Source organism: Pseudophryne corroboree, unplaced genomic scaffold, assembly GCF_028390025.1.
Source record: "Pseudophryne corroboree isolate aPseCor3 unplaced genomic scaffold, aPseCor3.hap2 scaffold_641, whole genome shotgun sequence".
Lineage (NCBI taxonomy): Eukaryota > Metazoa > Chordata > Amphibia > Anura > Myobatrachidae > Pseudophryne > Pseudophryne corroboree.
Window position 1 is genome coordinate 139,744 of NW_026970230.1, and position 27,686 is coordinate 167,429.

The 27,686-nt window shown below is 47.9% G+C and overlaps 1 protein-coding gene across 3 annotated transcripts; it reads right to left on the reverse strand.

The window, feature by feature from the left end:
* On the reverse strand, window positions 1-27,686 carry LOC135036326 (zinc finger protein OZF-like). Of its 3 annotated transcripts, none has more exons than XM_063954430.1 (6): window positions 27,588-27,686; window positions 5,265-5,453; window positions 4,071-4,150; window positions 3,851-3,952; window positions 3,173-3,566; window positions 1-1,550 (listed from the first exon to the last, which is right to left on the reverse strand). In XM_063954430.1, exons 5-6 carry the CDS (start codon window positions 3,513-3,515, stop codon window positions 298-300), a joined length of 1,596 nt encoding a protein of 531 aa, XP_063810500.1. In that variant the 5' UTR covers window positions 3,516-3,566; window positions 3,851-3,952; window positions 4,071-4,150; window positions 5,265-5,453; window positions 27,588-27,686; the 3' UTR covers window positions 1-297. The 3 variants fall into 3 exon arrangements, with proteins under 3 accessions (XP_063810500.1, XP_063810498.1, XP_063810499.1); XM_063954428.1 differs by having other exon boundaries at window positions 1-1,553; XM_063954429.1 differs by lacking the exon at window positions 27,588-27,686 and adding an exon at window positions 5,873-5,977 and having other exon boundaries at window positions 1-1,553.

The following is a 27,686-nucleotide window of genomic DNA, read 5'->3' on the forward strand; positions in this document are numbered from 1 at the left end:
TTTATCACTTCTCCAGGCTTAATACATCTGCCCCACAGACAACTGCCATCACCCACACCTGGAGCTCAGCTAGACAGCCACTTAGGATTAGTATTGGGTTTCCGAGTACACAGAGAAAAAGACAGGTCATCTGCACAGCAGTGGTAGACAAGAGCATGACGTCTTATTGTTTCACCCAGTGGCAGCAAAAAGCATAGGAGATAGGATAAGAACCTTGAGGAACATTGCATGGCAATGGTGATGAGAATAAAAAGGATCCTCACCTGTGTTATGTCTATTGTGTGAAACAGAGCTGATTTACTTCTCACACTCAGAGCATGGATATGACCTCTCACTTGTGTGACTTCTCTGATGTGTAACAAGATTTGATTTCAGTGTAAAACATTTTCCACACTCAGAACATGGAAATGGTTTCTCACCTGTGTGACTTCTCTGATGTGTAATCAGATTTGATTGCTGTGTAAAACATTTCCGACACTCAAAACATGAAAATGGTTTCTCACCTGTGTGACTTCTCTGATGTGTAACAAGTTTTGATTTATGTGCAAAACATTTCCCACATTCAGAACATGAAAATGGTTTCTCACCTGTGTGACTTCTCTGATGTGTAACATGTTCTGATTTCAGTGTAAAACATTTCCCACATTCAGAACATGAAAATGGTTTCTCACTTGTGTGACTTTTCTGATGTGTAACAAGATTTGATTTCAGTGTAAAACATTTCCCACACTCAGAACATGGAAATGGTTTCTCACCTGTGTGACTTCTCTGATGTGTAATCAGATTTGATTGCTGTGTAAAACATTTCCCACAATCAGAACATGAAAATGGTTTCTCACCTGTGTGACTTCTCTGATGTGTAACAAGATGTGATTTATGTGCAAAACATTTCCCACATTCAGAACATGAAAATGGCTTCTCACCTGTGTGACTTCTCCGATGTGCAACAAGATCTGATTTATGTGCATAACATTTCGCACACTCAGAACATGAAAATGGTTTTTCACCTGTGTGACTTCTCTGATGTGTAACAAGATCTGATTTATGTGCAAAACATTTTGCACACTCAGAACATGGAAATGGTTTCTCACCTGTGTGACATCTCTGATGTTTAACAAGATCTGATTTATGTGCAAAACATTTCCCACACTCAGAACATGGAAATGGCCTCTCACCTGTGTGACTTCGCTGATGTATAACAAGAGCTGATTTGTATGTAAAACATTTCCCACACTCGGAACATAGAAATGGCCTCTCACCTGCCTTACCTGTCTGTGGGTTAAGAGCCTTTGTGTTCTGTGGAAAACATTTGGCATCTATAGAACAGGGAAACGCTGTGTCTACTGTCAGAGCTGTAACAGATGCACCAATATCAGAGTGATCAGGAGAACATTCCCCAGGATCAGGGGGATCAGCTGATAGAGCTGGATGTATAATTAGGGTAATGGGGTTAGTTCCTGGAGAATCCTGTCTGCTGTCATTATCTTTTATTTCACAATCCGGGGATAACATTAGATGTCCTCCTGAGATATTCCTGCTTGTGTGTCCATCTGCTGGAAGTAAAATACATTATGCACAAATAAACTTGAATGAAACAAATTAAATATTGTAGTTTATGTTCAAAAATGGAAAATTACTATAAATGAGTAGAGAAGACCCAGGATGTTACATGGTACATTATATAATTCTGTAACTGACATTAACCAGTACTATAGTTCTGGCATTGCTTTTATGTTTAATTAAAAATACTAGGAAGCTTGGACTGGAGTATAATAAACACTCAAAGACTGTGGGGAGGAGACTGGTCAAATCTCTGGGCTGGTGACACACAGTGACATGATGTGAGGGGGAGAGCAGGAGTATAATAGGGGCTGATTTCTCCAGATGTATGAGATACACTAGAGAGTGTGGGGAGGAGACTGGTCAGATCTCTGGGCTGGTAACACACAGTGACATGATGTGAGGGGGAGAGCAGAAGTATAATAGGGGCTATGGCTCCTGGTGTATGAGATATACTAGAGAGTGTGGGGAGGAGACTGGTCAGATCTCTGTGCTGGTAACACACAGTGACATGATGTGAGGGTAGAGCAGGAGTATATTAGGTGCTCATGGCTCCAGATGTATGAGACACACCAGAGAGTGTGGGGAGGAGACTGGTCAGATCTCTGGGCTGGTAACACAGTGACATAATGTGAGGGGGAGAGCAAAAATATAATAGTGGCTGATGGCTCCTAAAGTATGAGATACACCAGAGAGTGTGGGGAGGAGACTGGTCAAATCTCTGGGCGGGTAACACACAGTGACATGATGTGAGGGGGAGAGCAGGAGTATAATAGGGGCTGATTTCTCCAGATGTATGAGATACACTAGAGAGTGTGGGGAGGAGACTGGTCAGATCTCTGGGCTGGTAACACACAGTGACATGATGTGAGGGGGAGAGCAGAAGTATAATAGGGGCTATGGCTCCTGGTGTATGAGATATACTAGAGAGTGTGGGGAGGAGACTGGTCAGATCTCTGTGCTGGTAACACACAGTGACATGATGTGAGGGTAGAGCAGGAGTATATTAGGTGCTCATGGCTCCAGATGTATGAGACACACCAGAGAGTGTGGGGAGGAGACTGGTCAGATCTCTGGGCTGGTAACACAGTGACATAATGTGAGGGGGAGAGCAAAAATATAATAGTGGCTGATGGCTCCTTTAGTATGAGATACACCAGAGAGTGTGGGGAGGAGACTGGTCAGATCTCTGGGCTGGTAACACACAGTGACATGATGTGAGGGGGGAGAGCAGGAGTATAATAGGGGCTGATGGATACTGATGTACGAGATACACCAGAGAGTGTGGGGAGGAGACTGGTCAGATCTCTGGGCTGGTAACACACAGTGACATGATGTGAGGGGGGAGAGCAGGAGTATAATAGGGGCTGATGGATACTGATGTACGAGATACACCAGAGAGTGTGGGAAGGAGACTGGTCAGATCTCTGGGCTGGTAACACAGAGTGACATGATGTGAGGGGGAGAGCAGGAGTATAATAGGGGCTGACGGGCAGATACATTTTCCATATTAGTCTGTACTGACAGAGGAGGGTGTAGGATAAGAGATTGCTGTAGTGACTGAGAAAGGAGACTATGTGACTCTTTTCTGTAATAAGTGTTTATTACTCACCTGTGCTGATATCTGTAGTGATCTCCTCCTCCTTACACTGCTGATCACCCCTCACATACGTCTCTTCTTCTCCCTCTATATCTTCTGCCTTTATATCAGTCACATACGTCTCTTCTTCTCCCTCTATATCTTCTGCCTTCACATCAGTCACATACGTCTCTTCTTCTCCCTCTGTATCTTCTGCCTTTATATCAGTCACATACGTCTCTTCTCCTCCCTCTATATCTTCTGCCTTTATATCAGTCACATACGTCTCTTCTTCTCCCTCTGTATCTTCTGCCTTTATATCAGTCACATACGTCTCTTCTTCTCCCTTTGTATCTTCTGCCTTTATATCAGTCATACGTCTCTTCTTCTCCCTCTATATCTTCTGCCTTTATATCTGACAGATCTTCTACCTATATAACCCCAAAAAACAATATATAATGACACTTACATAGAGTCAAATGAAGCGGAGGTGAAATAGTATAACACACATGCAGCTTTTTTACAGATCATATAGCAGGAATGGGAAACCTTTTGCCCTCCAGCTGTTAATGAACTACACATACCAGCATGCCCTGAAACAGTTTTGCAATTTGGTTATACTAAAACTGTTGCAGAGCATGCTGGGATGTTCTCTATCCCTGTCATACAGAGACAGTCACTTTGGTATATGGGTGAGACCCTAAATCCCACCTACCTGATCCTCCTGTGGGATCCTGTGATTCTCCCCTGTACAGTCCTGGGAATACAGAGGACGGGGACATCTCTCTGGGGTATCTCTGTTACTGGGTCCATCTGTAGGAGACACACAGTGACTGAGTACAGTGTATATATGTGATTATCAGATGATGTGTGTATATAGGGGCCCCCATACCTGCTCTCCCCTGTACAATACACGACAGTCTCCTCTTACCCAGTGATGTGAGGGGCCGGTGATTCTCCATTATCATGTCCTTGTACAGACCCCTGTGCTCCTCTATATACTCCCCCATCCTGCATGGAGACATAGACAGTGACATCCTGACACCTTATAGGAACCTGACACACACAGGGATACAGTCATCACCCAGACACATCCCCTGGTGTTACTGTATAATGTCCCATTCCCAGCAGTCACCTCTCCAGTCATAACCCAGACACATCCCCTGGTGTTACTGTATAATGTCCCATTCCCAGCAGTCACCTCTCCAGTTATCACCCAGACACATCCCCTGGAGTTACTGTATAATGCCCCATTCCCAGCAGTCACCTCTGCAGTCATCACACAGACACGTCCCCTGGTGTTACTGTATAATGTTACATTCCCAGCAGTCACCTCTCCAGTCATCACCAAGACACGTCCCCCAGTGTTACTGTATAATGTCCCATTCCCGGCAGCCACCTATCCAGTCATCACCCAGACACATCCTCTGGTGTTACTGTATAATGTACCATTCCCAGCAGTCACCTCTCCAGTCATCACCCAGACACATCCCCTGGTGTTAATGTATAATGTACCATTCCCAGCAGTCACCTCTCCAGTCATCACCCAGACACATCCCCTGGTGTTACTGCATAATGCCCCATTCTCACCAGTCACCTCTCCAGTCATCACTCAGACACGCCTCCTGGTGTTACTGTATAATGTCCCATTCCCAACAGTCACCTCTCCAGTCATCACCCAGACACATTCCTGGTGTTACTGTATAATGTCCCATTCCCGGCAGTCACCTCTCCAGTCATCACCCAGACACATCCCCTGGTGTTACTGTATAATGTCCCATTCCAAGCAGCCACCTCTCCAGTCATCACCCAGACACATCCCCTGGTGTTACTGTATAATGTCCCATTCCCAGCAGTCACCTCTCCAGTCATCACCCAGACACTTCCCCTGGTGTTACTGTATAAATGTCCCATTCCCAGCAGTCACCTCTCCAGTCATCACCCAGACACTTCCCCTGGTGTTACTATATAATGCCCCATTCCCAGCAGTCACCTCTCCAGTCATCACCCGGACACGTCCCCTGGTGTTACTGTATAGTGTCCCATTCCAAGCAGTCACCTCTCCAGTCATCACCCAGACACATTCCCTGGTGTTACTGTATAATGTCCCATTCCCAGCAGTCACCTCTCCAGTCAGCAGCTGAATGATCTTGTTGGTGATTTCCAGGATCTTCTGGTCATTGTGTCTCACATGCATCCGCGAGTAAGGAGGAGGCACAGTGATGGGGCTCGGAGTCCTGCTCAGTCCTCCTGACACAAGTGGACAGCTGCTGGGTGTCTTACACTCACTGGATGTCTTCACTACTGTGTAATTCTGTGTAATGAGGGAAACATCAAATACCAATGTATATTCTCCCAGATCCCCCTCACCTCCCCAGTCATGTCCCAGTATTATTACTATAGATATAAGTGACATCACTGTTACACTCCCAGACCCCCTCACCTCCACAGTCATGTCCTTGTATTATTTGTAAAGATATACGTGACATCACTGTGCCGCTCTCAGATCCCCTCAGCTCCCCAGTCATGTCCCTATATTATTACTATAGATATAAGTGGTCACTGTTACACTCCCAGAGCCCCTCACCTCCCCAGTCATGTCCCAGTATTATTACTATAGATATAAGTGATGTCACTGTGACGCTCCCAGATCCCCTTACCTCTCCAGTCATGTCCCAGTATTATTACTATAGATATAAGTGATGTCACTGTGACGCTCCCAGATCCCCTTACCTCTCCAGTCATGTCCCTGTATTATTACTATAGATATAAGTGACGTTACTATCACACTCCGAGATCCCCTCACTTCCTCAGTCATGTCCCTGTATAATTACAAAAAAAGGGAAAATTACCCGAGGGTAACTGTCTCCAGGGGCTGATTGCGTAGGATCAACACAGCAGCTAAACCAAAGAGATGGTATCTGTCTGTCTCTCTCTATCTATTCTGTCTGTTGCAATGTGTAAAAAGGGGATGCTGTCTGCTATAATGTGTAAAAAGGGGACGCTGTCTGCTGTAATGTGTAAAAAGGGGGACGCTGTCGGCTGTAATGTGTAAAAAGAGGTACGCTGTCTGCTGTAATGTGTAAAAAGAGGGACGCTGTCTGCCGTAAGGTGTAAAAAGGGCTCTACTTGGTGTAGTGGCACTAATGTGCAGCGTAATTTGAATAATGGAGACTACTGTGCACCGTAGTATGAATTGGTATTATTTTGTGGCCACGCCCCTTCCCATGAAGCCACGCCCATATACATTTTTCCCCGCACCTACTGTGCGTACTGCCCCTATCTTGTATTGGGGGGAGGGGGGCACCAGTGCTGTTTCTTATACACAGTACTAAAATGCCTAGTTACGGCACTGTGCAGAGGGAGCATACAAAGTAAAGGTACAGTACTTTTTATTCCAGTTATGCAACGTAGACAAATAGAAAAAAAACATATTGGAAATTATGTGGTAAAATCACACACAAAACTAAAAATAATAACACAAATTGCAGTTAATGTTATTTCATTTTTAGAGGGCAACACTACAAAACAACACTAACTAGAGGAGTCACCTTAAACTGTTCTATACACACACTAACTGCATTCTATATAACAGACACATACTAACTGCATTCTATATAACAGACACACACTAACTGCATTCTATATAACAGACACACACTAACTGCATTCTATATAACAGACACACACTAACTGCATTCTATATAACAGACACACACTAACTGCATTCTATATAACAGACACACACTAACTGCATTCTATATAACAGACACACACTAACTGCATTCTATATAACAGACACATACTGTAGCTACAGGTCCCACCTAGGCCACTCCCACTAATCACACACAGTAGAAATGTGCAGAGTATGCTACATGCAGTACTGTACACACCAGATGACAGTCAGTGCAGCTCCTGATGTGCCAGTGGCTATTCGAGGGCATTGATTTATCACCTTGTCCAACACTTATTTACAGTAATCCATTTAATTTATCAAAACAACAAGTATGATATGCCTATGGGAGGGCCACACACAATTGTAGATTAGCAGTGTGCAGCATTAATAGACCTAGAGCAGCAGGAATGGTGCACTGCAGTGCAGAGCCAAACTCCTGCAGTTCCCCTGTGCAGAGGTCCCAGCCAGCAGTATCACACAGAGACTGCTGCATGCTGTGCACAGAGGTGTGCTGCCAGTGCCGATGAGCCTTGTCCTCTGCACCAGTGTAGGGCGGCAGGCAGGCTCAGGTTACCCATGAGAGAAGGGTAGATCAGCTGTGTGATAACAGTGCAGATCATACTCACTGTATACAGTATAGAGTATATAGAGCTGAGGCACAGAAAAGGGATGTTACAGGACCTTACCTAGCCAGAGCACTGGAGGATTAGGAGCATGAAGGCAGCGGCAGTGCCGAGTGCTCTGTCGGAAGTGAGCTGTCTGAACTTCCTGGTCAGGTCCTGGATAGGTCAGCTGATCATCATTGAGGCAGATGTAGTAGCTGTCTCCCGTGGTCTGTTTTCTCTGTGAGATTATTGGCCACGGCAGAGCCCCGCCCCCCTGCACTAGGCAGTCCTTACTATCACAGGGAAGGCTGATGCTGCCTCACGCCTCTCTGTGTCTTCCTGGAGCACCGCAACACACGTGAGTCTAGACTATAAACATTATTTGACGAATACAAAGATTATACTTACAAGTTAGAAATATTTACTTTGTACTGTCCAGATGATTTTTATAATAAAAACTCTGTATCTGTTGTATGACAGAAGAGGCACTGCCTCCCATGACAGCACGTCCCTGGAACTTGGATGTGCAGAACACCTTTCAAGAACATCTGGACTTCAAGGAGAGAAGCCAATTGTTTCTGAAAGAAAATAGACAAGGCCCAAATCTGGACTCTTATGGAGCCTAGGCGTAGGCCCACATCCACTCCCAATTGCAGAAAAAGCAGGAAACGTCCCAGATGAAATTCCACCGCAGAATATTGTCTGCTCTCCTCCAGAAATGTTGGTAATGTTTACACGTTAACCCCTTTCTTGCTTGGATCATAGTCGGAATGACCTTGTCAGGAATCCCTCTCCTGACTAGAATCAGCCGTTCAACTTCCATGCCGATAAATGTAGCCGTGGTAAGTCTTGATACACGAACGGGCCCTGTTGTAGAAGATCCTCGCGAAGAGGTAAAGGCCACGGATCTTCGAGGAGCATCTTGAGAAGATCCACATACCAGGCCCTTCATGGACAGTCATGAGCAATGAGGATTGCTTGAACCTTTTCCCTTTTTATTCTGTTTAGAATGCTTGGGATCAGAGGAAGTGGAGAAAACACGTACACCAGATGGTAGACCCACGGAGTTCCCAGAGCGTCTACCGCCACTGCTTGTGGATCTCTCGACCTGGAACAATTCCGCTTGAGTTTATTGTTGAGTCGAGATATAGGTGGATATCCCCACCGACGTGTCAACCACTGGAACACCTCCAGGCGAAGGCCCCATTCCCCTGGGTCCAGATCGTATCTGCTGAGTAAGTCTGTTTCCCAGTTGTCCACTCCCAGGATAAAGACCACCGACACCATTGCATGTTTTTCCGCCCAGAGGAGAATTATTGACACCTCTGACATTGCGGCTCTGCCCTGTTGGTTTATGTACGTCAATGCCGTCACATTGTCCGACTGGACCTGAATAGCCTGATTCTGAAAAAGAAATGCAGCTTGCTGAAGAGCGTTGTATATATCCCTAAGTTCCAGGATGTTTATTGGAAGGATGACTTCCTGACTTGACCACCTTCCCTGAAACTGTACCTCCTGGGTGACTGCGCCCCAACCTTTGAGGCTTGCTTTTGTGGTTAGCAGTATCCAATTCTGAATCCCAAACCTGCGGCTCTCGACAAGGTGAGCAGTCTGTAGCCACCACAGGAGGGAGATCCTGGTTTTAGGGGATAAAAGAATCCCCTGGTGCATGTGAAGATGTGATCCAAACCATTTGTCCAACAGATCCAGCTGAAAGCGTCTCACATGAAACCTCCCATACTGAATTGCTTCGTAAGAAGCCACAATTTTCCCCAGAAGGCGTATGCAGAGATGCACTGAGATTCAAGTCAGCTTCAAGACAGCCCGAACCATCGACTGGATTACAATCGCCTTTTCCAAGGGGAGGAATACTTTCTGAGATTCTGTGTCCAGTATCATTCTAGGAACTAAAGCCTCTGATTTGGTTCTAGGTGAGATTTTGGAAAATTCAGAATCCACCCATGAGCCAGAAGTAGTCTGGTCGAGAGGGCAATGCTCTCCAACAGTTGTTCCCTGGACAGTGCCTTTATCAGAAGATCGTCCAGGTACGGAATTATGTTCCCTCCTTGTTTGCGGAGTAGTAACATCATCTCTGCCATCACTTTGGTGAACACCCTTGGTGCCGTGGAGAGAACTGATAGTGACAGTCCTGCAGTGCAATCGAAGATAAGTCTGGTGAATCGGCCAGATCGGAATATGAAAGTACGCATCCTTGATATCCAGAGATACTAGGAATTCCCCCTCCTCCAGACATGAGATCACCGATCTCAGAGACTCCATCTTGAATTTGAGCACCCATAAGTATGGGTTCAATGACTTGAGATTCAGAATCAGTGTTACTGAACTGTCTGGCTTCGGTACTACAAACAAGCTGGAATAGTAACCCTTGTTTTGTAGATGAGGTAGAACTGGAACAATGACTTGGGTCTGTAACAGTTTTTGAATGGCATCCTGTTAGGTTATTCTTGCACCTTGTGAATCTGGTAAGCCTGATTTGAAGAATCTGTGAAGTGGGAGCTCCTGGAACTCCAGTCTGTAGCCCTGGGATATAAGGTCTATGACCCAGGGATCCTGGCACTATCTTGTCCTGATGTGACTGAAGAATTTTACCCGGGCTCCCACCTGACAGACTTCCAGGCATTGCGGTCCACCGTCATGCGGAAGGTTTTGAGGAAGCAGAGCCTGAACTCTGTTCCTGCGACCCTGAAGTAGCAGGTTTCCGTGGTTTACCTCTAGCACATCTGGCGGCGGCAGAAGAACCTCTGGCCTTGCCCCTATACTTGGCCGTCCGAAAGGACTGTAGGTTGGGTGCTGAAGAGGTCTTCCTAGCTGGGGGAGCTGCAGAAGGAAGGTATGTGTACTTACCCACAGTAGCTTTGGAGATCCATTTGTCAAGTTCATCTCCAAATAAAGCCTTGCCTGTGAAAGGTAGGCCTTCCACGCCTTTCCTGGAGTCCACTGGCGTAGCCATAAACCCCTGTGTACCGACACTGCCATAGCTGTAGTGCATGCATTAAGCAGGCCTATCTCTTTTATGGCTTCCACCATAAAGTTTGCAGAGTCCTGTATATGTTGCAGGAGCAAAATAATCTCCCCTTGAGGCAAGGTATCTAACCCCTCAATTATGTTACCTGACAATTTATCAATGGCTCGTGTAATCCACCCATATGCTATAATGGGTCTCTGGGCCACCCCTGAAGCTGTATACAAAGATTTAAGTGTAAAATCAATTTTGCAATCAGACGTTTCTTAGGGAGGCTGCACCCAGGACAGGCAATACAATTTTTCACGAGAGCATCTACTATTGGTGGATTTTCCCATTTTTTCCTATCCTCAGGAGGAAAAAGAAAAAGATGATAACAACCGTTTAGGGATTTACCCATGGTTCTTCAAACAGGGTATTTAGTTCCTTTGACACAGGAAAAGTGGCTGAGGATTTCTTCTTTATATTAAAATGAGATTCCTCAATCTCATCCGTCACCTTATCAGGGATATTCAGAACTTCTCTGATAGCTTCTATGAGAGCCTCTATTCCCTGTGACAGAGTACCCTCCACCACCTCTGAGTCCACCTCACCCTCCTCCAAGTCCGATCCCTCATCATCAGAGGCAGACTGCAGTATGTGGACCAAAGTACGTTTCTGCGGACAAATGGCAGGGGACTGAGACGCTGATTTCTCTTTTCAGAAACTCAGACATGGATTGTCTTAAGTATTGTGTCTCTTTCTCGTTCCGATGGGGTGATTCGGGTGATGTGCTAAATTTTTAGCCCAACTACGACCAGCTTCTCTGACATGCGAGGGAATGCCCAGCACAGGGCTAGTCCGCCCAGCATGTCAGGCCCGACCCTGTCATACAAGTACAAAAGCATCGCACAGCGGCGATGCTTCTGTACTGTAGGAGTAGCTCTCAGCCAGCGCAGTTCCCGCGCACTGGCTGGGAGTTACTCATCGCTGCTCGGGTCGCAGCGGTTGCGTATGACATCACGCAGCTGCCACTGCCCGCCCACGGCACGATCCGGGCATGCCTGCGTTGCACGGACCACACCCCCTAAATGGCTGCTAAATGCCGCTGGCCCGCACAGCGACCGCCTCTGCCTGTCAGTCTCTGGGCAGTTCAGGCCTGATCGCTGCTGTGTCAACATGCACATCACCGATCAGGACTGAATTAGTCCCCGAGATAACTTCGTATAAATGGAAGAAATCATTCCCCTATAAAGTCCAGCCATGCTGGTTCAGCCCCACTAGCCTGGGAAGGGACACTACACTGAGTGCACACTATTGACCCCTGGGAAAGAGGAGCACTGTGCCTTACATATAACACACTCTTTGCCTGACATACTGTATAGTGACAGCATACACACACACACACACACACACACACACACACACACAGGAAAAGGTTAAATGCACAATTAACCCACAAAGAGCCCTTCCAGGGAGACACAGAGATTATGGAACCAGCACACGGCGCCCTTATCGCTGATGTCAAGCTTAGCCGGGTCGCAGACTAATAACCTAGATTAGGGACTTCGTACACTAATAATCGCTTCACCCTGCTATAACCCCCGGGTACCGCTGAAGTAATCTGTAGTCTCTCCAGAGGAGCTGCGCTTCCCTGTCAGTCAGCGTCTGTATAGCTGCAGTAGGGAAAATGGCGCCTGTGAGCTGCTGGATCCGCTCATGCTGAAGCCCCGCCCCTTCAATGGCACGCGGTCTTCCCGTTCTTCTTTATACTAGCTGTATGTCTTATGTGCATAAAATGGATACCAACTCCTTTTATATCTTTGTTGCCAGTCTAGGTACTGTGTCCGCTGCTCAGCCATAATGGCCGGCGAACCACTAACTAGGACGCAGGCTTAGTACTCACCACTCTTCATTCTTCTGGCTCTGTTAGGGGTGGCGTCATGCTGCGGGAATGTACGCTCATCGTGGTGGGGCTTGCAAATAGTTCCCTCAGGAGCTAGTGTCCTGTCAGCGGGGAACGGGACCATTAACCCTGAGAGAGGTTGGGCCATTAACCCCCCTAAATCCCACGAAGCAGGCAGGCTGGTGCCAACCAGTCCTGCCTGAAAATAACAAACTCAGAAACTAAATGTAGAAAACTCTTCAGGAGCTTCCAGAGATGTGACCGTCTCCTTCGGGCACATTTTCTAAACTGAGTCTGGTAGGAGGAGCATAGAGGGAGGAGCCAGTGCACACTATCATTTTCTTAAAGTGCCCAAGGCTCCTAGTGAACCCGTCTATACCCCATGGTACTAATGTGGATCCCACTATCCTCTAGGACGTAAGAGAAATCAGTTCCGCTATTACGTCTGTGAAGACCCTCGGGGCTGTCGAGAGGTCAAAGGGCGGTGCCTGGATCCGACACTGAGAGTTCTTTGGGGCAAACCGTAGGAGTACCTGATGTGTAGGTCAGATTGGGAAGTGGAGCTATGCGCTCTTAAAATCAAATGACACCAAGAACTCAGACTCTTCCAAGGCCACGATTACCACCGTTAGTGAATCCTCTTGAATCCGTAGACTATTAGGTATGGATTCAGGGAATTCAGTTGCAGGATGTGACTGACCGAGTTGTCCGTCATTAGGGACCACCAATAAATTTGAGAAGAACAGTTCCTTTGATGTGTTGGAACTGGAATAATGACTTCTGCTTCCAGGAGCCTATGAATAGCCGCTTGCAGAGTTACCTGTTTTTCTAGGGAAGCTGCCAACCTGAGTGGAAAATTCTGAGAGGAGGAGTATCGAGCTCTAGTTTGTAACCCCCCCAGATCAGGTCCGAGGCATCTCAGCAGGTGCCTTCCCAGATGTGACTGAAAATTCTGGGACACGCTCCCACCTTGGGATCCCTGAGAATAGGGGAGGGAGTCCTGCTGCAGGTTCTGATGGGTAGTAGTGGCTCCCCGACCTCTATGACCTCTGGCACCTCTGCGTTTGAGGCTCCCCTGGCTCTACCTCTAAACCCTGTAAGCTGAAAAGGACCAGTGTATGTGCTCTTGGAGGTGGAACTGCAGAAGGGAGATAAGCAGACTTACCTACCATGACCTGTGATAGCCACTTATTCAATTTTGATCCAAACAGGGCATCTCCTGCGTATGGAAAGCCTGCTCCACCTCTCTTTGACTCTGCATCCGCTGTCCATTGATAGTCACAAAATCCTATGCGCCGAAAATGCTTTCGAGGATCACCTGGAGTGAGCAGTCCTACATCCCTGGAAGCCTCAGAGATAGACTGCTGATTTTATGTATAAGGATTTCTTTAAGGAAGAGAGTTCCTGGGATCAAAAGTACGATCGGCTTTGATAACTGGGTAACCGAAGGATCCACTGTTGGTGGATTTTTCCCTAGTTCCCTACTGTCAAAAGGAAAAGGAAAAGAAAGTAGAATTGTCCTAGGGATTTGAACTTCTTATCCGACTTTGAACTGTGGCTATCTAGTTCCAGTGATACCAGAAAGGTCACACAGGGACTCTCTTGTCTACCAAATAGGAAGGCTGCTGCAGCTCACCTTTCTTCTTGGGTAATTGTGAGACTCCCATCACAGTCTCTAGTAGAGATTCAAGCCCTTGTGAGGAAGATTCAATCTGTTTTCTCCTCAGCTTCCACAAATGTGCCTCTCTCTAGAGGTGGCATATCACCACGATTTTAGTACTGCAGGGAGTGACCGTTCTTTTGTTACCCTGTCCATGACTAAAAACCAAAACTCTTTGCCGCATTCTGCTCCCAGATAGGCTCAGGGGTGTGTAATGTGTGCGAATGAAAGATTTCCCTATCTCTCCTGGCAATTGCCAATTCTGAGGATAGGTCAGCCATAAATCCTGTTAAAGCAGACACCCAAATCGGTATGGTCTCCTGAGTTGTGATGGCTGGCTGTGAAGCAGACTGCTGCCGACACTGCTCAGTCTGATGATATATCTGCATTGGCTGGCTGTGAAGCAGACTGCTGCCGACACTGCTCAATTTGATGATATATCTGCAGTGACTGTGAAGCAGACTGCTGCCGACACTGCTCAGACTGATGATATATCTGCAGTGGCTGGCTGTGAAACCGACTGCTGCCGACACTGCTCAGTCTGATGATATATCTGCAGTGACTGTGAAGCAGACTGCTGCCGACACTGCTCAGTCGGTTGATATATCTGCAGTGGCTGACTGTGAAGCAGATTGCTGCCGACACTGCTCAGTCGGTTGATATATCTGCAGTGGCTGACTGTGAAGCAGATTGCTGACAACACTGCTCAGTCTGGATTCCACAGGGAATAACATTGGGGTGCAGGTAAAAGAGATGACAACAGTAAGTAGCCACAGACACCACATTCTCACGACAGGAGAAAGTACCAGCAGCTAATGCCATACAAACCCAAAGAAGCTAAGTGCGTCAGGGTGGGTGCCTTGTGGAATCCAGTGTACCTCGCAGAAAGAGATTAAACAAAGGTAAGTTCTTACTATAAACCTCCTTTTCTGCAGCGGGGTACACTGAATACCACAGGGAATAACATCGGGGATGTCCTAAAGCAGTTCCTCATGGGAGGGGATGCACTGTAGTGGGCACAAGAACCCGGCGTCCAAAGGAAGCATCCTGGGAGGCAGAATATAAAAGGCATAGAACCTAATGAACATGTTCACTGAGGACCACGTAGGCGCTTTGCACAATTGTTCGAGGGACGTGCCACGGCGGGCCGTCCAAGAAGGTCCAACAGACCGAGTAGAATGGGCCTTGATAGTAGAAGGAGCTGGAAGTCCAATCTGTAAATAAGCTTGTGCAATCACCATACTAATCAATCTAGCCAAGGTCTGCTTATTCGCAGGCCAGCCATGTTTGTGAAAACCAAAAAGAACAAAGAGAGAATCAGATCTCCTAAGGTAGCGGTTCTCTTCACATAGATACGGAGAACCCATACCACATCCAAAGACCGCTTTTTGGAGGACAAATCAGGAGAGATAAAGGCCGGAACCACAATATCTTGGTTAAGGTGGAAAGATGACACCACCTTAGGTAGATAACCAGGGCGAGTTCTTAGAACCGCACGGTCACAGTGAAAAATCAGGAAGGGAGACCTACAGGATAAGGCACCCAAGTCTGAAACCCATCTAGCAGAGGCAATAGCCAGCAAAAACAAGACCTTAAGTGTAAGCCATTTAAGGTCCACAGGCTCAAGAGGTTCAAACGGAGACTCTTGTAGGGCATCCAGAACAACCAACAAATCCCAAGGAACCACAGGAGGAACATAGGGAGGTTGAATCCGTAAAACACCCTGAGTGAAGGTATGAACGTCAGGCACAGTCGCAATTTTTTCTCTGAAACCACACCGACAAGGCTGAGACATGAACCTTGAGAGAGGCCAGACAAAGGCCTGATTCCAGGCCCTGTTGCAGAAATGCCAAAAGGTTCGCAGTACTGAACTTGTATGCATCAAAATTCTTAGCCGCGCACAGGGTGAAGAATTCCAGACTCTATAATAAATCCAAGCCGAAGCCGGTTTACGGGCTTTCAACATCATTTGAATGACCGCCTCAGGAAAAACCTTTGGCCCTCAGAACTGAAGCTTCAAGAGCCACGCCGTCAAAGCCAGTCGGGCCAAATCCTGGTAGAGACAGGGGCCCTGAATGAGGTGGTCTGGGCGTTGCGGAAGCAGAAGAGGATGCTCTATCGAGAGACCCTGTAGGTCTAAGAACCAATGCCGTCTGGGCCACGCTGGAGCGATCTGAAGTAGTATTCCTCCTTCTTGCTTGAACTTCCTTATCACCCTGGGCAGAAGTGACACCGGAGGGAAAACGTACGGCAGTCGAAAGTTCCATGGAATTGCCAGTGCATCCATGAACGCTGCTTGAAGATCCCTTGTTCTTGCACCGAAGACCGGAACCTTGTGATTGTGTCGAGACACCATCAGGTCTACATATGGTAGGCCCCACTTGTACACTAGGAGTTGAAATACTTCTGACTGAAGGGCTCCACTCTCCGGTGTGTACATCCTGACGACTGAGGACGTCCGCTTCCCAGTTGAGGACCCAGGAATGAACACTGCCAATATGGCTGGCAGATGGTGTTCCACCCATTGAAGAATCTTTGACACTTCCATCATTGCCATGTGGCTTCGCATGCTGCCTTGATGATTTATGTACACCACTGTGGTGGCATTGTCCGACCTTACTTGAACAGGCCTGTTCTGTAACAGAGGCAGGGCCAGTATCAAAGCATCTCTAGAATATTTATTGGAAGAAGAGATTCCTCCCTGTTCCACCGACCCTGAAGAGAGTGTTGCTATAACACCGCGCCCCAACCCCGCAGACTGGCATTCATCTTTAGAAGGACCCAGTTGGAGATCCAGAAGGAATGACCCCTGCTCAATTGTTGGTCCTCTAGCCACCAGCTCAGTGGCAGATAAAGTTCCGGAATCAAGGAGATCGTGTTAGATCTGATCCGGTGAGGTAGGCCATCCCACTTGACCAGGATTAGCTTCTGCAGAGGACGAGAGTGAAATTGAGCGTACTCTACCATGTCGAAAGCCAACTCCATGAGGCCAAGTACTTGCATCGCCGAGTGTACCGACACTCACGGACAAGAAAGGAAGTATCTTATCTTGTCCTGAAGCTGCAGGACCTTCTCTTGGGACAAGAACAACCGTTGGTTGTGTGTGTCCAACAATGCCCCCAGGTGCACCATGCTCTGAGCAGGCACCAGGGAGGATTTCTTCCAGTTGATGAGCCACCCATGTTCTTGTAGGAATTGGACCGTCAGTTCCAGATGATGGAGGAGAACCTCTGGGGAGTTTGCCAGGATCAACAAGTCGTCCAGATACGGCAGGATCCCGATACCCTGACGGCGGAGCAGAGCCGTCATAACCGCCATGACCATGGTGAAGATTCGCGGAGCCGTGGTCAGTCCAGAAGGTAAGGCCTGGAATTGATAATGTAGGTTGCCAATAGAAAACTGCAGGTATTGCTGATGTGACATGGCAATAGGTATATGTAGGTAAGCATCCTGTATGCCCAGGGATACCATATAGTCCATGGGCTCCAAGGCCAGAACAATAGAGCGAAGAGTTTCCATACGGAACTTGGATACCTACACAAATTTGTTCAAAGACTTGAGGTTGAGAATGGGCTGGGAGGAACCATTCTGTTTCGGAACTAGGAACAATGTTGAATAGTACCCCCTGCCTCTCTGAGCCAGAGGCACAGGCACTATCACTCCTGTGTCCAGGAGGGATTGTACCACCAAATGGAGAGTTTTTGCTTCACCGGATCCGAAGGTATATTTGTCTAGGAAAACTGGCGAGGGGACGTTTCTTGAAAGAGATGGCGTATCCATGAGTGACGACTTCCCTTACCCAGGAGTCCTAAGTGGTCTGTAACCATACCTGGGCAAACCGTAGTAGTCGGCCTCCCACCCTGGGATCCCCCAAGGGGAGGCCCGCCCCGTCATGCAGCAGGCTTATCTGGTTTGGAAGCAGGCTGATGGGAAGCCCAGGAACGTTTAGGTTTGGGCTTAGAGGTTTTGGAAGTGCGTGCCTGTTTCGGGTACGCCTGACCCTTTACTTTACTTAGAGGTCGAAAGGAACGAAAGATGGTACTTTTAGCCTTCGGAACCAAAGGATTAGTACGACGCAGACATGCAGTTTTAGCAGACGCTAAGTCAGCAACAATCTTGTTCAGATCTTCCCCAAAAAGGATGTCTCCTTTAAAAGGGATAACCTCCAAGGTATTTTTAGAGTCCAGATCCACAGACCAGGACCACAACCACAGAACCCTGCGTGCCATAATGGACGTAGTAGACGCTTTGGCCGCCAGGACACCGGCATCAGAGGCCACCTCCTGAATATAATGAGAGGCTGTGATAATATATGAAAGACACTGTCTGGCAATATCAGAAAAATTAGAAGGTAGCTTCACTTCAACTTCTTGAATCCAGGCTTTAATAGCCTTCGCAGCCCAAGAAGCCACTACAGTATGCACAGCACCCGCAAGAGTGCAAATAGACTTTAAGCAAACCTCCATGCACTTATCCGTCGGTTCCTTCAGAGAGGTGACAGAAGTGACAGGCAGAATAAATAACACCACCAGACGCGCCACTTGTGAATCTACCGGCGGCGGTGTTTCCCAATTTTTACTTAACTCTGCAGCTGTCACGATCCGGGTTATTAGCCCCCATTATTTACCTGCTAAGTGCCTTCTGAGACTGGCCCAGCGTTCCAGGCCTGGGTTCTACCTGCGCTGTCTGCGGGCAGCGCGCTGCATATCTGTATCTCAAGGTGCTCCTCGGGTGATCGCAGCAGCGCTGACATGGCAACATTATATTAAACATCCATCTGTTTAAAGTATGGCGTCTCCTGCCCTCTGCGGCCTCCGCCGCCATTACTGCCGATTCTCACACATTAAATACAAACAGACTTTCCCTCCAGTTTCAAACATGGGCGCAGCCATGTTTGTTTTGCATCACATGTTGTTTTCAGCCTATCCACTGCAGTCTGGGCTCTGTATAATTATCCAGCCAATCCCTGCTCACCAGCTGGTATAAATATCCTGCTCCAGGGCTGGGTAAGGGTCAGTGCTTTGGTTGTCAATCCTGCATACATGCCTGTCCTGTTTGGTGAATTCTCAGCTTGACTTTCCAGGGATTCCAGCTCCTGTGATTCAGCTTCTCCAAGAGACCGGCACCAATCCCCATCTTGCGGTGCAGCCTGACTCCTGCAGTGTTCCAGCTCTGCTTCCTGGCTTTCTACTGCGGTCCTGACATTGGCTTCCAGCGTTGGTTCTATTCTGCCTCCAGCTTCCAGCGGTATCCTGGTATCGTTATTGCTTCCATTATCTACAGCATCGCTCACTAGCTTCTGTGGTGAAGTGTCACTGGCTTCCAGCTTCCAGCGCGTCACTTACATCACCCTCAGCTTCCAGCAGTGATTGGTGTTACCATCTGCCTACAGCGGTGCTTCACGTCATCTCCAACGGTATTCATATATCGCTCTGCATATTATTCCACACAACATCGGACCACAGTATCCATCGATGCTCACCATTGAACTGTTGCTCCAGTGGTGAGTTCAGCACATCTTTCCTCACACCGGGTCCGTCCAGTAGTCTATGGCAATCCTATCTACATCTCTTCAGCCTCAGTGTATCAGTGCCTATCCCAGTCTTCTGTCTACCACCTACTGGGCGGTACTTGCTCGTTCCTCATTACAGCGGTTAGCTGTGGCCACAGACTTTCCAACTCCGGATTTTGGCAAGGACTTTACCATCTTGTTCTGCATAGCCACAGTCACAAATACCAGTTGCATTCCCAGGAATGTTGAAGATATCTCATTGCCAAGAGTTATACTGTGTGTTCAATAAACTGACTGTTATATTTTACTCCGTTGTTGTGATCACGCCTTTGGGTTCTAACATCATGTATGTCTAGGAACCAAATCTCACCTCCATGGTTCACTTACACGCCAGCCCCTACATCTGAGGGTTCATGGTGTTCTAATCATCCAGTATGTCTAGGAACCTAATCTCACCTCCATGGTTCACTTACATGCCAGCCCCTACATCTGAGGGTTCCCTCAGTCAGCCTCAGCCCTCAGTTGTGACAGCAGCGAGGGGATAATGAGCTAGTATTTTCTTAGACAGAGAGAATTTCTTTCCTGGAGACTCCTAGGATACCTGACGTATGTCAACGAAATGGTCAGAATGGGGCAAAATTAATTTAGTGACCTTCTGACGTTTGAACTTATCAGGTTTCTTAGACGTATGCGGAGGTTCAGATTCATCATCAATCTGAAGAATCAGTTTGATAGCCTCCAAGTGGTCAGGAACATCCTCCTGTGTAATAGATTCCCCATCAGAAGCATCTGCATCAGTGTCTGAGGGGTCAGTGTATACGCCATCTTCATCGGATGAAGTACCCGAAACATGCGTGGATTGTGAGGTAGTAATGGCCCGCTTAGATGACCCTTTGGTCCTAGGAGGGTGAGGGTTAGGTTTATATTTAACCAAAGACTGATTTAATTGCTGTAACTGAATTGACAGAGTATCTGCCCATGGCGTACTAACTGCAGGGACAATATGTGGCTGCAATAGCACAGGAGGTCCCATAGGGGGCTTAAGTCTCGTTACTAGCGTAATCAGTAATTGGAAAAAGCAGACCAAGGTGGGTTTTCGTGTGCCCCCAGTGCTGCAGGCTGACTGGGGGGTATAGAACCCCCAATACCTGAACCCTCAGCTGCAACGTTTTCCTCCGAGCAATCCGTGGCATCAGCTTAAGGACATCCCACCTACCACTAACTTTGTCGTTGGTGCCAACGTGCACCAAGACCACCGGGTTGTTCCCGGCCCCTCCCAACAATCTTTCTACCCGGTCTGCAATGTGCCGTACCCGAGCACCCAGGAGACAACAGACTGTACGACGATCCCGGTCCCGGTAGCAGATTGCCCTATCCTGTGAAACACTATATAGGACCCTGACGCACTTAGCCCCCCTCAGGGTACAGAATATAGTGATAGCAATGTGTGTGAGATACACAGAATTGGAACCACACAGCAGCTATAGGCACACACAGTCACATGTGCAATGCAGGAATTATTACAAACAATAATAAAACTGCACTGGACTAGCAATACTAAGTAAAGCTATGTATGTACGTATACAGATACAGGTTGAGTATCCCATATCCACATATTCCGAAATACAGACTTTTTTGAGTGAGTGTGAGATAGTGAAACCTTTGTTTTCTGATAGATGAATGTACACAAACTTTGTTTAATACACAAAGTGATTAAATATATTGTATTAAATGACCTTCAGGCTGTGTGTATAAGGTGTATATGAAACATACATGCATTCTGTGCTTAGACTTAGCTCCCATCGCAATGATATCTCATTATGGTATGCAATTATTCCAAAATACGGGAAAATCCATATCCAAAATACCTCTGGTCCCAAGCAGTTTGGATAAGGGAGACTCAACCTGTATAACAATGCACAGTAACCACTGGGTGTATATCACAGGATACTTGTATTAAATATCCCTGAATGTATGCACTGTCTAAACGACTTGTAGAATACTTAAGTGTCTGTAAATGGACAGCGCTGATGAGACAGGCGGCTTTACAGAGAAGACATCGCCCAGCAGTCCCAGAATCAGCGCAGCTCTGTGTAATGGCGCCCAAACGCTGACAGGGAGTGAGGGAGACAGAGAGATGCAGCTCCGGGGCGGGAACATTTACTCTTAATGGCGCCTGGGGCTGGGGCTACAGGTCAGAGCATTATCCCCTTGCTGGAATTCACCACCGGTACTGCGGGGCCTATACTAAACGGATTTAGTAAATCCGACCTGTGCCTCTTGCCCTGGTGGATATAGTGGGGTCCCTGCACGGCCACAGTGTCCACACCAGCAGTGCAGACTGTCTCCGGAGACTGCGCTGGATCGTGATTTCGGTGGGTCCAGCCTCGGGGACCCTCTTACCTCCTCCCGATGATGCTGCCACGCGATCCAGGAGTGCAACGGCGGTATGTGTGCCTGATGGGACGGGAGCGCCCCCGCTGTAAGTACCCGGCAACCAGGGCACAGGAGTATACAGCGCCGCTGGGGGAGGTGAGGGAGCCGCAGCACGGAAGGTCAGCATGACATATAGCACCAAGTGCCTGTGCTGCGGACCTTGAAGTCTTCTTTCTTCTTAAAAAGCTCTTTTCAGGCTGCCTAGCGCAGCCCCCCCCCCCGTTAGCTGCCTGCACTGCAGGCACCAACTTACAGACTGCACTCCAATGCCTGGAGGCGGGGTTATAGAGGAGGTGGCGCTATGCATCCTGGGAACAGTCAAAGCTTTAGCCTGTTGGTGCCTCACATCAAGATCCAACTCTACACCCCAATGTTATTCCCTGTGGAATACCAGTGTACCCCGCTGCAGAAAGGGAAGATCTTTAATAGCCTCGCTCATAAAATTTGCAGCATCCTGTATATGTTGGAGCAGAGTAATGACCAGAGAGTATAAACTCAATAACCATATCAGACCACTTGACTACCGCCCTGGAAATCCACCCCTGGGGTGTTGTGCTGCACCTGCTGCTGTATAAATTGCCTTGAGCATGGTCTCAATGTTATGGTCAGCCGGCTCGTTCAGGTATATAGCCCCTGGATACAGACTGACGGGAAGGGGGGGGGGGGAGATGTTCCATACCTTCCTGTCCTCAGCTGGGAGGCGAAACGTAGTTAAAAACCTCTGAGTAATTTTACATTTCTTAGTGAAACCACTAGAGGGAGCTGAGAAGCCTTCTTGGTATCTGTCTCTCTCTTTTAGCTACCGATAAAATCTTGCCGTGTGTACACACCATTAGCCCCATGAAGCAGGTGGTCTGTCTGCCAACCAGAGCTACCTGAACATAATAAAATACAAGAAAAATAAAGGAAACTCTCTGGAGCTCCAGAGAAAATAACCTGGTTCCTTGGGCACATTTTTCTACACTGAATCTGGTGGAAGGGGCAAAGAGGGGAGGAGCCAGCACACACATACACACTAAAAGTTTTTAAGTGCCAGGCTAGAGTGCACAGGTTCTCAAACTCGGTCCTCAGGACCCCCACACAGTGCATGTTTTGCAAGTCTCCTCACAGAATCACAAGTGACATACTTAACTCCACCAGTGGACCTTTTAAAAGGTGTCAGTGATTAATTAATACACCTGTGCACCTGCTGGGTTACCTGCAAAACATGCACTGCGTGGGGTCCTGAGGACCAAGATTGAGAACCACTGCTACAGTGGAACCGATCTATACCCCATGGTACTAAAGTAATAGACCCCAGTATCCACTAGGACGCAAGAGAAAAGCTTTTCAGGGCTGCCCAGTGCTGCCCTCCTGTTCGGTGACCTGCTACTGCAGGCACCAACTCGAAACTGAGATGATCCCCCTGTATACTATGACAGCACAGGCCACTCCACCTGTATATAATGACAACACAGGCCGCTCCCCCTGTATATCATAACAAAACAGTCCACTCCCCCTGTATACTGTGACAGCACAGGATGCTACCCCTGTATATTATACTGTATATTATGACACATTGGCCACTCCCCCCTGTATATTATAACACTGGCCACTCCCTCTGTATATTATGACAACACATGCCACTCCACCTGTATATAATGACAACACAGGTCGCTCCCCCTGTATATTATAACAAAACAGTCCGCTCCCCCTGTATATTATAACAAAACAGTCCGCTCCCCCTGTATACTGTGACAGCACAGGATGCTACCCATGTATATTATGACAGCACAGGATGCTACCCATGTATATCATGAAAACACAGTCCACTCCTCCTGTATATTATGACAGCACTGGCCACTCCCCCTGTACATTATAACACTGGCCGCTCCATCTGTATATTATACTACATATCATGAAAACACAGGCCACTCCTCCTGTATATTATGACAGCACAGGCCACTCCCCTTGTATATTATAACACTGGCCGCTCCCTCTGTATATTATGACAACACAGGCCACTCTACCTGTATATTATGACAACACAGGCCACTCTCCCTGTATATTATGACAACACAGGCTGATCCCCCTGTATACTATGACAGCCCAGGATGCTACCCCTGTATATTATGACAACTCAGACCACTCTCCCTGTATATTATGACAACACAGGCCGCTCCCAATTATTATGACAACAGAGGATGTTACCCCTGTATATTATAACAACTCAGACCACTCCTCCTGTATACTATGACAGCACAGGATACTACCCCTGTATATTATGACAACACAGGCCGCTCCCCCTGTATACTATGACAGCACAGGCCCCTCCACCTGTATATTATGACAGCACAGGTCGCTCCCCCTGTATATTATAACAAAACAGTCCGCTCCCCCTGTATATTATAACAAAACAGTCCGCTCCCCCTGTATATTATGACAGCACAGGAAGCTACCCCTGTATATCATGAAAACACAGGCCACTCCTCCTGTATACTATGACAGCACAGGCCACTCCGCCTGTATATTATAACACTTGCCGCTCACTCTGTATATTATACTGTATATCATGAAAACACAGGCCACTCCTCCTGTATATTATGACAGCACAGGCCACTCCCCCTGTATATTATAACAGTGGACACTCCCCCTGCATATTATGACAACACAGGCCACTCTCCCTGTATACAATGACGGCACAGGATGCTACCCCTGTATATTATGACAACACAGGCCGCACCACCTGTATACTATGACAGCAGATGATGCTACCCCTGTATATTATGTTAATACAGACCGCTCCCCCTGTATACTATGACAACACATTATGCTACCCTTGTATATTATGAAAACACAGGCCGCTCCTCCTGTATACTATGACAACACAGGCTGCTACCCCTGTATATTTTAGCAACACAGGTCGCTCCCCCTGTATACTATGACAGCACAGGATGCTACCCCTGTATACAATGACAGCACAGGCCACTCCTTCTGTATAGAATGCCAATACATGCTGCTCTCCCTATATAATAACAGTAACAAGACACCACAGGGCCCTCCCCCTGTATACTATGACAGCACAGGCCGCTCCCCCTATATTCAATGACGGCACAGAATGATACCCCTGTATATTATGACAATACAGGCCGCTCCCCCTGTATACTATGACAGCACAGGATGCTACCCCTGTATATAATGAAAACACAGGCCGCTCCCCCTGTATACCATGACAGCACAGGATGACAACACAGGCCGCTCCTCCTGTATACTATGACAGCACAGGATGCTACCCCTGTATATTATGACAATACAGGCCGCTCCCCCTGTATACGATGACAGCACAGGATGCTACCCCTGTATATTATGACAACGCAGGCCGCTCCCCCTGTATAGTATGACAGCACAGCATGCTATCCCTGTATATTATGACAACACAGGCCACTCCCCCTGTATACTATGACAGAACAGGCCGCTCCCCTGTATACAATGACGGCATAGGATGCTATCCCTGTATATTATGGCAATACAGGCCGCTCCCCCTGTATACTATGACAGCACAGGATGACAACACAGGCCGCTTCTCCTGTATACTATGACAGCACAGGACGCTACCCCTGTATATTATGACAATACAGGCCGCTCCCCCTGTATACGATGACAGCACAGGATGCTACCCCTGTATATTATGACAACACAGGCCGCTCCCGCTGTATACTATGACAGCACAGGATGCTATCCCTGTATATTATGACAACACAGGCCGCTCCCCCTGTATACTATGACAGAACAGGCCGCTCCCCCTGTATACGATGACAGCACAGGATGCTACCCCTGTATATTATGACAACACAGGCCGCTCCCGCTGTATACTATGACAGCACAGGATGCTATCCCTGTATATTATGACAACACAGGCCACTCCCCCTGTATACTATGACAGAACAGGCCGCTCCCCTGTATACAATGACGGCATAGGATGCTATCCCTGTATATTATGGCAATACAGGCCGCTCCCCCTGTATACTATGACAGCACAGGATGACAACACAGGCCGCTTCTCCTGTATACTATGACAGCACAGGACGTTACCCCTGTATATTATGACAATACAGGCCGCTCCCCCTGTATACGATGACAGCACAGGATGCTATCCCTGTATATTATGACAACACAGGCCACTCCCCCTGTATACTATGACAGAACAGGCCGCTCCCCTGTATACAATGACGGCATAGGATGCTATCCCTGTATTTTATGGCAATACAGGCCGCTCCCCCTGTATACTATGACAGCACAGGATGACAACACAGGCCGCTTCTCCTGTATACTATGACAGCACAGGACGTTACCCCTGTATATTATGACAATACAGGCCGCTCCCCCTGTATACGATGACAGCACAGGATGCTACCCCTGTATATTATGACAACACAGGCCGCTCCCGCTGTATACTATGACAGCACAGGATGCCATACCTGTATATTATGACAACACAGGCCGCTCCCGCTGTATACGATGACAGCACAGGATGCTACCCCTGTATATTATGACAACACAGGCCGCTCCCGCTGTATACTATGACAGCACATGATGCTATCCCTGTATATTATGACAACACAGGCCGCTCCCCCTGTATACTAGGACAGCACAGGATGCTAATATAGAAAGCCAATACTTGCCGCTCACCCTATATAATAATAATAAGACACCACAGGACCCTGCCCCTGTATATTATGACAGTACAGGCCGCTACCCCTGTATATTATGACAAAACATGCTGCTCCCCTGAATATTAATACAACACAGGCCGCTCCCCCTGTATAGTACAATGCCAAAGGACACAACACCTGTAATGTTCCGTTTATGGAAATACAGTAACGGCGGAGTCTGCTCCACCCGTATTACGGCAACGGCGGGGTCTGCGCCACCTGTATTACGGTAACGGCGGGGTCTGCGTCACCTGTATTGCGGTAACGGCGGGCTCTGCGCCACCTGTATTACGGTAACGGCAGGGGCTGCGCCACCTTTATTACGGTAACATCAGGGGCTGCGTCACCTGTATTACGGTAACGGCGGTGTCTGTGACGCCTGTATTACGAAAACGGCTGGGTCTGCGCCACCTGTATTAAGGTAACTCCGGGGTCTGCGCCACCTGTATTACGGTAACTACGGGGTCTGCGCCACCTGTATTACGGTAACTACGGGGTCTGCGCCACCTGTATTACGGTAACGCCGGGGTCTGCGCCGAATGTATTATGGTAACGGCGGGGTCGCGCCACTGTATTGCGGTAACGGCGGGGTCTGCGCCACCTGTATTACGGTAACGGCAGGGGCTGCGTCACCTTTATTACGGTAACGGCGGGGTCTGCGACGCCTGTATTACTGTAACGGCGGGGTCTGCGACACCTGTATTATGGTAACGGCGGGGTCTGCGCCTCCTGTATTACTGTAACGGCGGGGTCTGCACCACCTGTATTACGGTAACGGCGGGGTCTGCACCACCTGTATTACGGTAACGGCGGGGTCTGAGCCACCTGTATTACAGTAATAGGACACTAGAGTGTCAGCCACCTGTACAGGGATAATGCAGCACCAGAGGCTGCTCCAGCTGCACTATAACAAGGCACCAGAGGCTGCTCCCCCTGTAGTACAGAACCTGACACCAGAGCTGCTCAGCCTATAGAATAATAATAATAATAATATCATTACCTGCTGCCAGACACAGCAATGGCTGCTCTCTGCTCCTGCTGCCTTGTGGGAATGATAGAAGGAAGGAGCTTAGACCAGGGGAAAATGGCCGCCGCTCCT

Coding starts and splice junctions, on each gene's coding strand:
- LOC135036326 (XM_063954428.1), bottom strand. CDS start 3,515: ATGACTGATATAAAGGCAGAAGATACAAAGGGAGAAGAAGAGACGTAT. Junction 1,554..3,172: donor CACTACAGATATCAGCACAG/GTGAGTAATAAA, acceptor TTTTACTTCCAG/CAGATGGACACACAAGCAGG.